Source organism: Sinocyclocheilus anshuiensis, unplaced genomic scaffold (assembly GCF_001515605.1).
Source record: "Sinocyclocheilus anshuiensis isolate Anshui unplaced genomic scaffold, SAMN03320099.WGS_v1.1 scaffold1003, whole genome shotgun sequence".
NCBI classification, from domain to species: Eukaryota; Metazoa; Chordata; class Actinopteri; order Cypriniformes; family Cyprinidae; genus Sinocyclocheilus; species Sinocyclocheilus anshuiensis.
The window spans coordinates 2,276,766-2,292,209 of record NW_015542495.1 but is presented as its reverse complement, the minus strand read 5'-3'; the positions used below and the strand labels follow the sequence as shown (position 1 = coordinate 2,292,209).

The 15,444-nt window shown below is 34.9% G+C and overlaps 1 protein-coding gene across 1 annotated transcript in view; it reads left to right on the top strand.

Moving 5' to 3' along the window:
- Positions 1 to 15,444, top strand: part of LOC107694149 (membrane-associated guanylate kinase, WW and PDZ domain-containing protein 2-like) — a 220,476-nt gene that overhangs the window by 62,223 nt on the left and 142,809 nt on the right. Inside the window, exon 2 of the mRNA XM_016493754.1 lies at positions 7,043 to 7,159. Coding sequence (XP_016349240.1) covers positions 7,043 to 7,159 — 117 coding nt within the window. The remainder of the gene's footprint in view (positions 1 to 7,042; positions 7,160 to 15,444) is intronic.

The following is a 15,444-nucleotide window of genomic DNA, read 5'->3' as shown; positions in this document are numbered from 1 at the left end:
AAATAAATACAGCCTTGATGAGCACAAGAAACTTCTGTAAAAAATATAAAAAATCTTACTGATCCCAAACTTTTGAACGGTAATGTGTATATATATACAATTGAGTACTGAGGTTAGGATTAAGGTTTGGTTTTTGGTTTTATATATATATATATATATATGTATATACACACACACACACACACACAATTGAGTACTGAGGTTAGGATTAAGGTTTGGTTTTTGGTTATTGCATGTAATTAAGCATCATTTATTGCTATTGCTAGAGTAATTACATGTAACGTAACAAGGACACTTAAAGAAATTGTTACCCAATATTGTAAGACGTTGCATTCCTTAGCATTCATTGAGCAGGTTTCTAAATGAGCATGTCTGCTCACTGGTTTCAGCTCAGTCCCTCTCTCCTAATTAGAGGCTTATTATCTAAACAGCTGTCTTCCTGATGCCCACTCCAAATATGGGGCCACACAGAAACTCGCACACACATACAGAGTCATTACTGAGATATTAAACTATAATAAAGTGCTACATCTGCCTGCTGGGCTGAAAGGTGCAGTGCTGCTGCGTGTAGCAAATAATGATTTTATGATTTAATGCAGTGTGAGAGTGAAACATGTTAACTCGCCAGATGTTGCTCACTTGTTTATGTTTGTGAGAATGGTCACACATGTGTTATGTAGGTTTTTCTGGCTGCCCGCCACTAGCCAAATTTATAACTAGGTCTGCATAAGCTGGTTTATATTAGTTAATTAAAGGGCTGCTATTTTGGGGGAAAAAAATGTCCATACTCTTTTCCTTGTGAGGTCATTCAGAACCATAAACACATATTAAGTTCTTGTTTACAGGTCAATGCAGTTCTATATTTAATCATTTAGTGTTGGTGTTGATGTTGTTACTTATGTTTTTAGGTCAACTGCTCATAACCAATGTCATTTAAATATAGAAGTCTTAAAGGTACAGTATCAAAAACAGCCTGTTCAGTGTTAACACAATGGCCCAACCAGGTGTGATGGAATAAATGGATTTGTTAACAATAGAAAGGAATACAAGGCACTTCTTCCGGTCCAAAAAAGTTCACAATAGAAGCATTTAAAGTGACTAAAACACTGCACACAGATGCATTTCTGCCTTCAGCCTTCCTTAAGAGTGTGTCAGGTAAAAAATTAGTCACAGGTGTAGATATAATTAGTCAGTGAAGTTGGAAGAAACCAAAAGAACCATTAAAGGCGGACATAACCTTGTTAACCATTACAAAATATAATGATGTACATGTACAAAAAAGAAAAGTTAAATCCAGTAAACTATCAATTTTTCTGTATTCTCACGTATTATATACAATATTTGTAACACTTTAGTACAGGGACCAATTCTCACAATTAACTAGTTGCTTATTAGCATGCCTATTATTAACATATTGGCTGTTTATTAGTAGCCTACTTATAAAGCACATATTCTACATGGCCATATTCTACATCCCTAATCCTACCCAATACCTAAACCTAATAAATACCTTACTAACTATTAATAAGCAGCAGATTAGGAGTTTTTAACGGCAAAAGTTGTAGTTAATGGTTTGTTAATAGCGAGAATTGGACCTTAAAATAAAGTGTGACCACCATATTTAAACTGCTCTACATTATATTTTACTATATAAGTGTTTATTTATGTTATGTGAATATATATTCATATTTAATCATTTGAAATATATTTTTCTCCTTTAATAATTTACTTGTGATGAGGCAAGTGGCACAGATGTCTGTCTTTATTGTATATACAATTGCTCTTTCCTCAAAAACGTTAAAAATGTTCCTTCTGGTACTGAGGTCCTGGAAGGCAGCAGCTGTGGGATGTTATGAGAATTCAATACAGTCTGTTCTCTCTCTCTGGGGGTTCTGATGGCACCTGTTCTTCATCATGTGCTCTGTACTCACTCAAGGGCAATGGCACCCTGAACACTTCACTTACTCATTTTGTGTGGGTTTGTTATGAAATGTATTGAAACTTGGCAAACCAAGTTGAGCTTCTGACTGTGAAGTTCTTGTCACAGTAGAAGAAATATCAGACCTCCCTTGACCTTTACTTACAGAAATGGTTTTTAGAGTTTCTGTTTTAAAGATTCACCCATTTAAGACGACTTGAAATTGTACCCAAAATTCTTACACAGCATTTTACTTTTCTTTTTTTTTGTAATGAAATAAGTGATAAAAGGTATTATTGTAGTTCCATGTTACATAGAATGTGTAATCGGTTCAATCAAATCTTTAAAAAGATCCAGTTATAGGGATAGTTCACCCAAAAATGAAAATTCTGACATTAATTGCTCACCCTCATTTCGTTCCAAACCTGTAATACCTTCTTTCATTTTTGGAACACAAATTAAGATATTTTTGATGAAATCCGTGGCTGTTTATTAGTAGCCTACTTATAAAGCACATATTCTACATGGCCATATTCTACATCCCTAATCCTACCCAATACCTAAACCTAATAAATACCTTACTAACTATTAATAAGCAGCAGATTAGGAGTTTTTAACGGCAAAAGTTGTAGTTAATGGTTTGTTAATAGCGAGAATTGGACCTTAAAATAAAGTGTGACCACCATATTTAAACTGCTCTACATTATATTTTACTATATAAGTGTTTATTTATGTTATGTGAATATATATTCATATTTAATCATTTGAAATATATTTTTCTCCTTTAATAATTTACTTGTGATGAGGCAAGTGGCACAGATGTCTGTCTTTATTGTATATACAATTGCTCTTTCCTCAAAAACGTTAAAAATGTTCCTTCTGGTACTGAGGTCCTGGAAGGCAGCAGCTGTGGGATGTTATGAGAATTCAATACAGTCTGTTCTCTCTCTCTGGGGGTTCTGATGGCACCTGTTCTTCATCATGTGCTCTGTACTCACTCAAGGGCAATGGCACCCTGAACACTTCACTTACTCATTTTGTGTGGGTTTGTTATGAAATGTATTGAAACTTGGCAAACCAAGTTGAGCTTCTGACTGTGAAGTTCTTGTCACAGTAGAAGAAATATCAGACCTCCCTTGACCTTTACTTACAGAAATGGTTTTTAGAGTTTCTGTTTTAAAGATTCACCCATTTAAGACGACTTGAAATTGTACCCAAAATTCTTACACAGCATTTTACTTTTCTTTTTTTTTGTAATGAAATAAGTGATAAAAGGTATTATTGTAGTTCCATGTTACATAGAATGTGTAATCGGTTCAATCAAATCTTTAAAAAGATCCAGTTATAGGGATAGTTCACCCAAAAATGAAAATTCTGACATTAATTGCTCACCCTCATTTCGTTCCAAACCTGTAATACCTTCTTTCATTTTTGGAACACAAATTAAGATATTTTTGATGAAATCCGAGAGCTTTCTGACCCTGCATAGACAGCAAGGGAACTACCACGGTCAAGGCCCTGAAAGGTAGTAAAGACATTGTTAAAATAGTCCATGTGACATCAGTGTTTCAACCTTAATTTTAAAAAGCTACGAGAATATTTTTTGTGTGCAAAGAAAACAAAAATAACGACTTCATTCAACAATTTTTTTCTCTTATATGCCAGTCTTCGATGTGCCGATCACATCTTAATTTGTGTTCTGAAGAGGAATGAAGGTCTTACGGATTTAGAACGACATGAGGGTGAGTAATTATTGACAGAATTTTCATTTCTGGGTGAACTCACCTTAAGACAACAATTGCAGCTCGAACATCATTAGTTTGAAACCTAAAGCTCAGAGTTGTGATGGATCTTCAGGTCTACATAGTAGCTGAAAATTGGCTGCTTAATATTTTTGTGAATGCTGAACGGGTGAACTTAAAATGTTATACTATTAATTGTTAATGCAGTAAAAATAAAACACTAAAAAGCGAAATAATTTTAGGCATTTAGGCAGCACAACATAGTAATTTACATTATGAAAAATGGATATAAAATTTGCTGTACGTATCCAGTCCACCCATAGAGGGCGATGAATCTCTTCCCATCCTCCATCTCTTACACAGGGAGAGAGAGCTTTGTGATAGGTTCCCACTGTTAGGCACGTTTCTTCTGCAGCGTCCCAGTGCTCAACCTCTCTTTCTCTCTCTGTCTGTCTCTCTCTCTCTCTCTCTCGGTCACTGCAGAGCGACACTCTCTGTTACAGCATCGTGCAGAGAGACAGCCTGTAGCACTGAACCCATCTAACACTGCTAGGAAACCTGCACATTGTGGCTGTAGAAAATAAAACACTAAAAAGCGAAATAATTTTAGGCATTTAGGCAGCACAACATAGTAATTTACATTATGAAAAATGGATATAAAATTTGCTGTACGTATCCAGTCCACCCATAGAGGGCGATGAATCTCTTCCCATCCTCCATCTCTTACACAGGGAGAGAGAGCTTTGTGATAGGTTCCCACTGTTAGGCACGTTTCTTCTGCAGCGTCCCAGTGCTCAACCTCTCTTTCTCTCTCTGTCTGTCTCTCTCTCTCTCTCTCTCGGTCACTGCAGAGCGACACTCTCTGTTACGGCAGTGTGCAGAGAGACAGTCTGTAGCACTGAACCTATCTAACACTGCTAGAAAACCTGCACACTGTGGCCGTAGACCTGTGGAGACCTGGACTGCACACACACACACACACACACACACACACACACACGCATGCAATCACAGACATGCTCAAATCATCGCCTGCAACATCTGGCTGAGCCGTGCAAGAGAAGTGCCGTTCCATTGCGCTCTGTGAGTCGACTTATGAATCGTGTGTGTGTGTGTGTGTGTGTGTGTGTGCTAGGGATTTGAACGAGGCTTTGGGGTCTGCAGTCTTGATTTATTTTCTCTCCAAGGAGCTGAGTGTGTGAGACTCATTAATTTGTGTGTCATTTGGCATTAATTTGCTGTTCTGTGACATTCAGACAGAACTGTGTGCCGATGATGTCTGTGTGATTTGATTGCAAACCAGAGGTTTTCTTTAACTGAGTGTGTGTGTGTGTGTGTGTGTAAATAGCATGATTGTCATGTCTGGTTAACCGGCATGTCTGAAGTAGGTTATTCTAGACGCATAGGGCTTGCTCTACATAGAGTTTTAAAATCCACCGGTGTGTGTATGAGTCCATGCATGATTCGATGGATGATGTATATGTTTAGTGTTTAGGGTGCATGTTTGAAGCATTAAAAAGCGGTTTCTGAAACCCACACGAGCATAGTTACTTAGTATGACGTCTTTTTCAGCACTATGCTTTTTGATGACATATGACTTTGCGCCAGTGATGTCTTGTGTTTCAAGCCAGACTGTGTGTTTAAATTATGGTTTAGGGAATAGTTTGCCCAAAAAAGAACATTCAGTGTTTAAAAGGAGAAATTTTGAGATATGTTCATGTTGTTTTTCCATACAATGAAAGTGGATGGGGACTGGAGATTTTGGGCTCTAAAAAGGTTACAAAAAACAAAAACTATAAAAGTAGTATGTATGAGTTGTATGTCTTATAAAAGCCATATGATAGCTTTGTGTAAGAAACAGACTGAAATTTAAGCTATTATTACCTGAAAATCTTTGATAGCCGTGGTTACCTTTCAAGTGGATGGTGACTGGAATTGTCAATGAAAGTGTATGGGGACAAGATATCAAGGATCAAAATGACAAAATGATCTATGATCATAAAAAATATGAAAATAGGATCACTTTGTGTGAGAAACAGGCCAAAATTCTCTGAAAAAGTCATTATTCTCTGAATTGTATGCTCCATCACCGATCTTAAATCTTAGGATGAACGTTCTTTGAAATTGACTTTTTTTTTGAAGAAGAAGAATTAGAAAATTTGGAAAAATGTGGTATATTCTCACTAGTCTTGAATTGAATTGAATTGAACTGAATGTGACACAAAGTTTGAATATACGCACTGTCAAATCTTACTCTTTTTTATTTTTCTTGTTGCTTTTTAAAAAAAAAAAGTGCTGTATGTTTTGACTAGTATATGCAAGCTCAAATGTTCATTTTTGGGTGACCTAGCTGTTTAATGATGTAAGTTTTAATGTGAAATGTACTAATTATTTTTTTTTAAATGTTTGTTGCAAAGAGGTAGAATTTTTTACAGTTTAATTTGGAGAAATGCTGGATGTTCTCACTAGTCTTGTAACCATTTCCAATGCACCTTTCAAATATTTATGTGAACTGGCCCTTTAAGGATTTAAGCTTTTCTATGATACCAACTTAATAAACTTAATAATACTTATTTATTATATATTATTATTCTTTTTTTTTTGTTATGATTTTCTAATTTTGAGAAATGCAGTTGATGTGTGTCAGTGGAGGATATTAACCTTTATTTTCCTTATGTCTATATATTTCATTTGCTTTTTCCATATACTCTCATGTCTCTCTCTCTCTTTCTGTTTTTTGCTTTACCCCCTCTCTCATTCTCACTCTCTATCCATCTGTCTGCTGATGAAGCACATTTTCTGAAGAGAACCCCCTCCCCATTTCATCACGGGATGTAATAATGACAACGTGTGTGTGTGTGTGTGTGTGTGTGTGTGTGTGTGTGTGTGTGTATTTATCACTGGGACGCCCCATGGGGATCCCTGCACTCTTATGTGTTCAGAAATAATTTCTGTGTACTAGGAAAAATATGATGGTCTGTGTGAATGAGTGGCGTTGTGTGCTTATATCGATGAGAAACAAGCTAAACAGGAAGGAAGGACCCTCTTAGGAGCTTGAAAAAGCTTTTTGACCACAGAACAAAGTGGAAACTATCACAGACATATTCTCGCAGCTCTTCAGGCAATCGCTTTGAGGTCAGGTTTTTGTATCGAGCGACTAAATCATGGTTTGCTGCAGTATTGTCAGGCCTTTTCCTCAGAAAATAGAATGGCTCCACACACATTCACGTAACGGAGTCCTTTATTACCACTGAAAAACTGCACACAAAGGCGTTTCTTCACAGAGTTTATTGTGAATGTGAAGTAAACGCCAAGCAGCCTGTTATCAGATGAGATTGTATCGCGGTGGAGGGTCATCTAACCGTCTGTATGTGTGTTACAGGAGGTGTTGTGGATAAAGATCTCAGGCAATATCTCAACCTGCGTTTCCAGAAGGGCTCTTTGGACCATGAGCTGCAACAAATAATTCGGGACAACCTTTATCTTCGTACAGTACCTTGTGAGTAACTCTTTACCCTGATTTCCTTAACCTTTGACACTGCTGCCCTCACTGACTTGGTCCTCTAGGCCAGGCCACTGACTTTTTATTGATTAAGTCCTGGCTGATGCTGTTCGATCACTGGAACAGGGCAGTAACACTTGATTTTATGCATATGAAATTGTTTCAAACCCTGCGACTATGCTAGGGTGGTTGAGAAAGCATTGATATGGTGTTGGTTGCGAGGCTGTTTGCTTTCTAGCAGTGTTAAGGTGCGGTCACCTTAGGGAAGTTTCTGCTAATTTTGCAGTGCAAAAAAAGGTTCATCATCAATAGCGTAACAATGTATGATGCACTGCTCACTTTTAAATCAAACAACTTTCTGTTGGTCAACGCTGCAAATTTTGAAGAGGTAAACTTGAAGCAGTTGCGAATGTGGGAAATAATTCAACCTTATGTAAAATTCCTGATCATGTGGATTCCTATTAAAATGATTGGATTTTGCATGTGAAAATTCCCATTCAGTAGTGGAAATTTTCCATTTAAAGGACAATTTCGCCCCTTGGAGTTTTACCTTTTTGTGTTTTTCTACCCATATAAAACATTTTTGTGTTTTATGATTTATGTCTATTTTGATGCAATTAATTAACAAATGCTCAATCTGAAATTATTTATTTTATTGTATTACTTCATATATATATATATATATATATATAACCCATCTGTGTGTGTGTGTGTGTGTGTGTGTCTGTGTGTGTGTGTGTGTGTGTGTGACCCTGGACCACAAAACCAGTCAATTTTTTGAAATTGGGAATTATACAGCATCTGAAAACTGAATAAATATGCCTTCCATTGATGTATGGTTTGTTAGGATAGGACAATATTTGGCCGAGATACAACGATATTTGAAAATCTGGAATCTAAATAAATCTAAATATTGAGAAAATCTCCTTTAAAGTTGTCCAAATGAAGTCCTTAGCAACGCATATTACTCACAAAAATTAAGTTTTGATATATTTACGGTAGGACATTTACAAAATATCTTCATGGAACATGATCTTTACTTAATATGCTCATGATTTTTGGCATAAAAGAAAAATCGATAATTTTGACCCATACAATGTAATGTTGGCTATTGCTACAAATATACCCTTGCGACTGGTTTTGTGGTCCAGGGTCACATATATATACAGTATTTATTTATTTATAAAATATTAACAGTATTTTATGCAATATTGTAAATAATTGCTTAAATTGGAGTATTATCAGAAATAATATATAGACTATATCAGATAGTACAAATGGAAAGTGCAGGGATTTATTTATTTGGTAACAATTTAGAATAAGGAACACATATTCACTATTAACTATGACTTTTCCCTCAATAAACTCCTAATTTGCTGCTTATTAATAGTTAGTAAGGTAGTTGTTACGTTTAGGTAGGGGGTACGATTAAAGGATCTAAAATATGGTCATGCAGAATAAGGCATTAATATGTGCTTTATAAGTACTAATAAACAGTCAGTATGCTAGTAATATGCATGCTAATAAGAAACTAGTTAATAGCGAGAATAGGTCCTTAAAGTAAAGTGTTACCATTTATTTTTGCATTGACATTTAGCCTTTTTTGGCCATTTTTTTTTTTTTTTCAGAATTCACCAAACTAAACCTTAGTACGCAGCAAAACACATGGAAGTGTATCAAACAAAAAGTCTAGTTTGTGGTTGAAAATTCCCTCAAAAAGATAAACACTTTGCTAGTCTTTATATTCGCTAGTCTTTATGAAGTGACGTTTGTATCTGTATACTTAGAGTTGTAGTCCAGAACCAAAGAGGGGTTTTGAAACATTTGAAGATATTATACACGGTATGCTCTGTCTTTGGACTGCACCGACGCTTGAAAGGATTTCTGTGAGGCTTTTGCTCAAGTGAAGCCCTTGTGTTATGTGTGAGAGCGAGCGAGTGAGAGAAAGAGAGAGAGAGTGATTACTGTCCAGCTGAGAGACTGAGCTGTGATTCCATTAGACCAGAGAGCGACACGTGAGATCTGTACCCGAGAGAAAGAGAGAGGTTTGGAGAATACAGATGAGAAAGAGAGGGCTGGACTGACAGAGATTACGATAAAAAAATGAGAATGAGGTGTGAGGCCCCTAGATAAAACGCCTCAAATGTCAGATTCATTGAACACTTGCAAGAGGAAAAAGAAACAAGGAAACTGATAGCTTGAAATAAGAAGAGTGAAATTGAGGTAGAGAAGAAGAAAGATTGGATAGTTTGAAAACCCATGCATACAAATTTAGTTTTATTCATATGTAATGGGACTGCTCTGTTCCAAAATCTAGTGAGCTGTCTACTTAGAAAACATTTTAAGAGCATCGTATATGCGCTCCTGACAAGAAGATTGTTCCAAAAGGTGACCAGCATGATGTTGCCTTCTAAGAAACTTTGTTTTGGGTAGTCATTGTCATTTGGCTTGTCAGAGACATTGATTTGTACTCTGTTAGTGTGTTATGAATTTTTATGTGTATTGTTAGATACAATGTAAAATTTAATGACAGCTAATAAGAGGTACACAACATCCCTTACGAAAATTAACCATGGTTTTATTATAGTAAAAGTGTAGTAACCAGGTTTTTTGCCGGATTGATTACCATTTGTATAACCACAGTTTTACCACAAATAGCATGGTTAAATTATGGTTAGTGTAGCAAAACCATGGTTAATTAGTGGTTACCATGGTTTAACTATAGTAACCATGTTTTTTTTTTGTTTTTTTTTTCATTTGTAGTAAACCCATGGTTAATTTTTGTAAGGGAGGTTTATATCAAACATTGTATCTTAGTTTTTGATTATTTCATTAAATTCACAAAAAAATGGAAAGAGAAATTGATTTTTAAGGAAAAGTTATCAGACCATTGGGTGTTCATGATTGTCATGTGGTTAGCACAGCAATATGCTAATGGTACACTTTATTCAAATTAGTTATGAGTACACTTCTTGTTTGATTCATACGAAGAGTACTGTTTTGTCTTCCACATTCTAGTAATTACAAAATGCCCAAATACAGACCAAAATTCATCTGTTTACTCTTATATTGTCAGGTTATTTTCTTAGCACAGTGCTAATGGAATCAATTGTTTGATAAGTGTGAGGAAGCGCTATTTTGTGTTGCTCATACCAATTATCTAAAAATGCCCAAATATCAACCAGTTATTTATAGTGTTACTATTTGATTCTCATGTTGCTAGCTTAGCAACATGCTAAAGTCACATTCTATTGGATTAAAGTGTAGGTCTTAGATTAGCACCATGCTAATGGAATCAATTGTTTGATAAACCTGAGAAGCGCTGTTTTGTCTGCTACACACTAATAATCACAAATGCCCAAATTTAGATTATTTGATCTGTTATCTTAGATTAGCACCATGCTAACATTACACTCTGTTGGAATCAGTTGTTTAAACATGAGGAGCTCTATTCTGTGTGGCACAAAATCTCAAAATGCCCAAATATTGCACCGGTTTTTGTTATGTTACTACATGTAAGTTTCTCATTTGTTAGTTTAGCAATATGCTAATGTTACACTGGATTTAACTGTGAGGTGAGGTGTTTGATTCACCAGATTAGCGCTATTTTGACTGGCATATTCTAATTGTTTTAAAATGCCCAAATATTGACAGATTTTTTATTATTTAGCAACTTAGCAACATGCTATTGTCAAACTATTTTAGAATGTACTGCATCTCTTTTGATTCTCACTATAATTTGTGCCGTGAGGAGTTGTTATATGTAGATTGTTCCAAATCAGTCACTTATAAGGTACATTATAAGAAATTGCACACCTACATTTTCTCATGAGATCAGGTTATCAATTTTGGTTTGGATCTTGACTTTAAATGCAGCTGCCAATGTTAGCAGTACACAGCCAGCAAGCTCACTATATTTTGGAGTTTACATTTCACAGAATATTATTACTGCGGAATTGAGTTTGTGTATGAGAAAAAAAAAAAAAAGAAAGACAGTCATTCCAGAGGAAGGTGAGGATGTGTCCCCGTTGCCGTCACATTATCAGTCACATGATTGGCTGCTTGCTGAGTAACGACAGTAATGCTCATAATCACAGAACTGTCTCATGAATTATGCAGCCGATCTATTACAGCTTAGGGTGCCATGACAGGTTACGCCTGCCACACACACACACACACACACACACACACAGAACTGCCTCATGAATTATGCAGCAGATCTATTACAGCTTAGGGTGCCATGACAGGTTACTCCTGCCACACACACACACACACAGGGGAGAGACAGGGTGACATTAGAAGTTGTTAGTGCTGACATTGAACCTCTCCAGAAATGAGATGTGAGACACTATTATAAATGGAGGACGCAGTGTCCTCTAATATCTAAGAAGAGACCCAGAGATACCGTCCTTTCTAAAAAGAAATGTCCATGCTGACCACTGTGCACATTGTCATTCTTCTGTTTCCATCTCTTTATTCACTCCTCACCATCTAAAATTTATCTAAAAATAAAAATTTTGATATTTACTCACCCTCATGTTGTTCCAAACCCTGAATTCTTTTGGAGAAAACAAAAGCAGATGTTTTGAATAATGTTCACGCTGCTCTTTTCCATACAATGAATGCATATAGTGACCAGGAACCGTCAAGTTCCAAAAAGGATTTTTTTTTTAAATGATACAAATGATGACAGACTTTTCTTTTTGGGAAATATTGGTGAATTCTTTTTAAGGGTGGTTTTGTCAGCGACAGGCTGTCTGTAGGTGTAGTCTGTAAATCCAGAATGTTTGAGGGAACATTTGAAGTCTCATAACAAGACTGAAGCAGGTCTCATTTTCACTTCAGAACACAGAAATGTGGATCAGGCTTTTTCTAAAGCACCTGCCACCGCGAACTGTCTGACACCTTTTTAGAGCAAAACCATATACCTGAAAAATTGAACAAGCTTGAATTGCCCCAGAGTTCTCATAACTCCCTCATTACAGCAAGACTTGAACGTGAAAGTTTCTGCCCTCAAATCCAAAGAAGCAAGAGGCTCTGATTTGATTTTAAACAACATGCTGGACCACACAAGCCTGAAATATCATTTTCAGAACTCCTGAATTGAATCTTTGATGTATGAAGGAGCGGTTTCATCATACCAGTTATCAAAAATGGATAGAAGATTCAACTACATTATATATCTTCCAAGGCTTTGCAGTCACATTCTTGGAGAGATTAATCATTGCGTTATTAAAGGGAAGATTATTACGATGAATTAATTCCCTAGATGCTCTGTTTGAATTGGATTTAATTATATTTGTCATGGATATGGAGGATCTGATTCTTTCAAGTCAACATAAAATCAAAATTGACCCTAGTAACTTTAATACACATTCCTGGTCTTATCGTGCACAGTTCATCAAAAATTAATCAAAAATTAATAACTTGCTCCTCTTCTAAAATGACTTTGCTTTTCGGCTGACATCATCTTGGCTGCGCAACTGTTGGTTAATGTTGCACACACTGCCTCACTGGAAAAATCATATGGGTTTTCCGTGGCAAAAAATTATTTAATAAGTATTTTTGTCTTTTTTCTACTACAAATAAATAAATAACATTTATTTGATGAGAAGTTAAGTTTGTTTTTCTTACATCATTCTTACATCATTAGCAATATTCTTGTTAGATGCATAAATTTAAACAACTCTAGTTATACTTACTGAGGTTTATGCTTAAAACAAACATAAACAGTATGCCGATGGGGTGAGAAAAATAAAATTGATTCAAAATATGTTCTCTGAAAACAAGTCTTACTATTTTATGCAATTTGGCTTCTCAAGTAAATTTATCTTGTTTCAAGGATGCTTAAATATTTGTACTGGAAAACATGACAAAAATACTGATTAAATTTGATTTTTGAATATGCTTTTTTTTTTCTTGGAACACAAAAGCGAGTATTCAGCAGATAACTATAACTAGCAGCATGTCCAAACTGCTTTCTATCATACAGTGAAAGCAAATGGTGAACAAAACATTTAAAACAAGAAGGTTTTTTAGAAAATGAAAGCAAATTTTCCTCACACCAACCTGTTGTTTGAATCACATTTATAGAAAAAAATATATATACATTTTTTGGACATTGACAGCCCTTGGTCCCCATTCACTTTCATTATATGGAAAAGCTCAAACATTCTGCGAAGTTTCTCTTTTTGTGTTCTACGGAAGAAAGAGAGCTATTTTTGAAAGAAGCCTTATATGTTTACCAAGGCTGCATTTATTTGAATAAAAATACAGTAAAATAGTGATACTGTGAAATATTATTACAATTCAAAATAACTGTTTTTCTATTTTAAAATGGTTTAAAATGTAATTTATTCCGGTTATGACAAAACTGAATTTTCAGCATCACTACTCCAGTCTTCAGTGTTGCATGGTCCTTCATGTTGATATGGTGCTCAAGAAACATTTCTTATTATTATCACCACAGTTAAAATGGTTGTGCTGATTAATTTTGGTGGAAACCTTGTTTTTTTCAAGATTCTTTGACAAATATAAAGTTGAAAAGAACAGCATTGATGTAAATTATGTACAATTTTGTCACATTATAAATGTCTTTACTGTCACTTTTGTTCAATTTAATGCATACTTGTTAAATCAAAGTTTTAATTTCTTTAAAAAATCAATCAATCATATTGATCCCAAACTACTGAACATTACATCCAGTTACTCTTCATATATATATATTAGTGCTGTCAATCGATAAAAAAAAATTTAACTAATTAATCGCACATTTTTCTGAAATTAAACGTGATTAATCCCACCTAACATTAAAGTTTTTAATAATAATTTTATATTGCAAACATTCAATCTTCAAATTAATGTACAAACAACATAGGGACAGTATATTTTTTAATATTTGTTTAATGGAATCTTTTTTATGACTGAAGGTCTTCACATAAACCCATTATAATAAATGTCATATTTACCTGTGCCCTTCAGCAGAAATATACAGAAATGGAAATTATCAAACACTAATAGACTAATAGACATCACAGCAGCTGGTAATAGGTTATTTTCAATTCAATTCAAGTTTATTTGTATAGCGCTTTTCACGATACCAGGACAGTTTTGAAAACCATTTCAGAGACATGTTCTTAAATGTGACTCGTATAAAATATATTACATGCATGCACAGTTTTAAGGCAGCTTTAATTGCCATTTTGGTAACTTCATGACTTAACTGACAACGACATTGCATGCTCGTAGTTTATTTCGCGCCTTGATATGAAAGGATACAGGCTACAGTGCGCACCGGCGCCTTTGTGCGTGCAATTGAAGTCCCCCTTCCACCGCATTCCTTCATCCAGTCCTCCATCCTTGATGAATGAATACACAGGAAGTCAGGAAATGGGGCTGCTGTTGTGGAGCTCTTACGAAACAGGGCTATAATTGGCCAGGTTGCACGTGCATTATGCTTTGATTGGAGGACGGGACTCTGCTGAGAGCTCCTGGCGTGAGATGAAGAAGCGTTTAACTGCAGATGAGGTCAGTGAGGAAAGAGCCATGGAATAAGACCAGAGACAAGTGTGTGTGCTTGTGTTTAAGTTTGTGGACTCCTAAGGGGTCATTTGTCTTGTGTTACTGTTGTGCCTCTGATGCCACATGGCTGACATCCAGATAGAGATGCATAAGAGCAGATGCACTCAAACACACTTCAGAGAATGATTCCTTTCTCGGAGTTAATTATCTTTCATCTCTTTTCTGCACTCACATTTGTAGGTGATTCTCATGAAACCTTGTCCTGTTTATATTTTAACAAAAGAAATATAAAAAATAAATAAAGAAAAGAAAAAAAATACTATATTGCACAAAGAAAAGTTTTTTATGTTTTTAATATTATTTAAATGCAGTTGAAAATAATTTGTTAGGTGTGTCAATCTATTAAATAGTTTAATCTAACTAATTATGTTGAGTAATTAAATCAATTGCATATATTTGCATATTTTTATATATATTTATATCATTTGTGCTCTGATGGGAAGAAAATTCCTGGAATTTACATAAGGATAAATTATTTGTTTTTTTTTTTATTTAATTTATTTATATTTATATTTATTAATTTTCTTTTGCATATTTTCTTATTTTCTTAATTAGTTATTTTAAAATGAAAAATATATAACTCCAGTACACTAATATTTATATAATAATAATAATAATTATAATGTTTTCTTTAAATCATTAAATAATTTCTTTTAAGCATACAGTTCATTTGTTGTGATGTTCAAATGTTTATTTGTTTT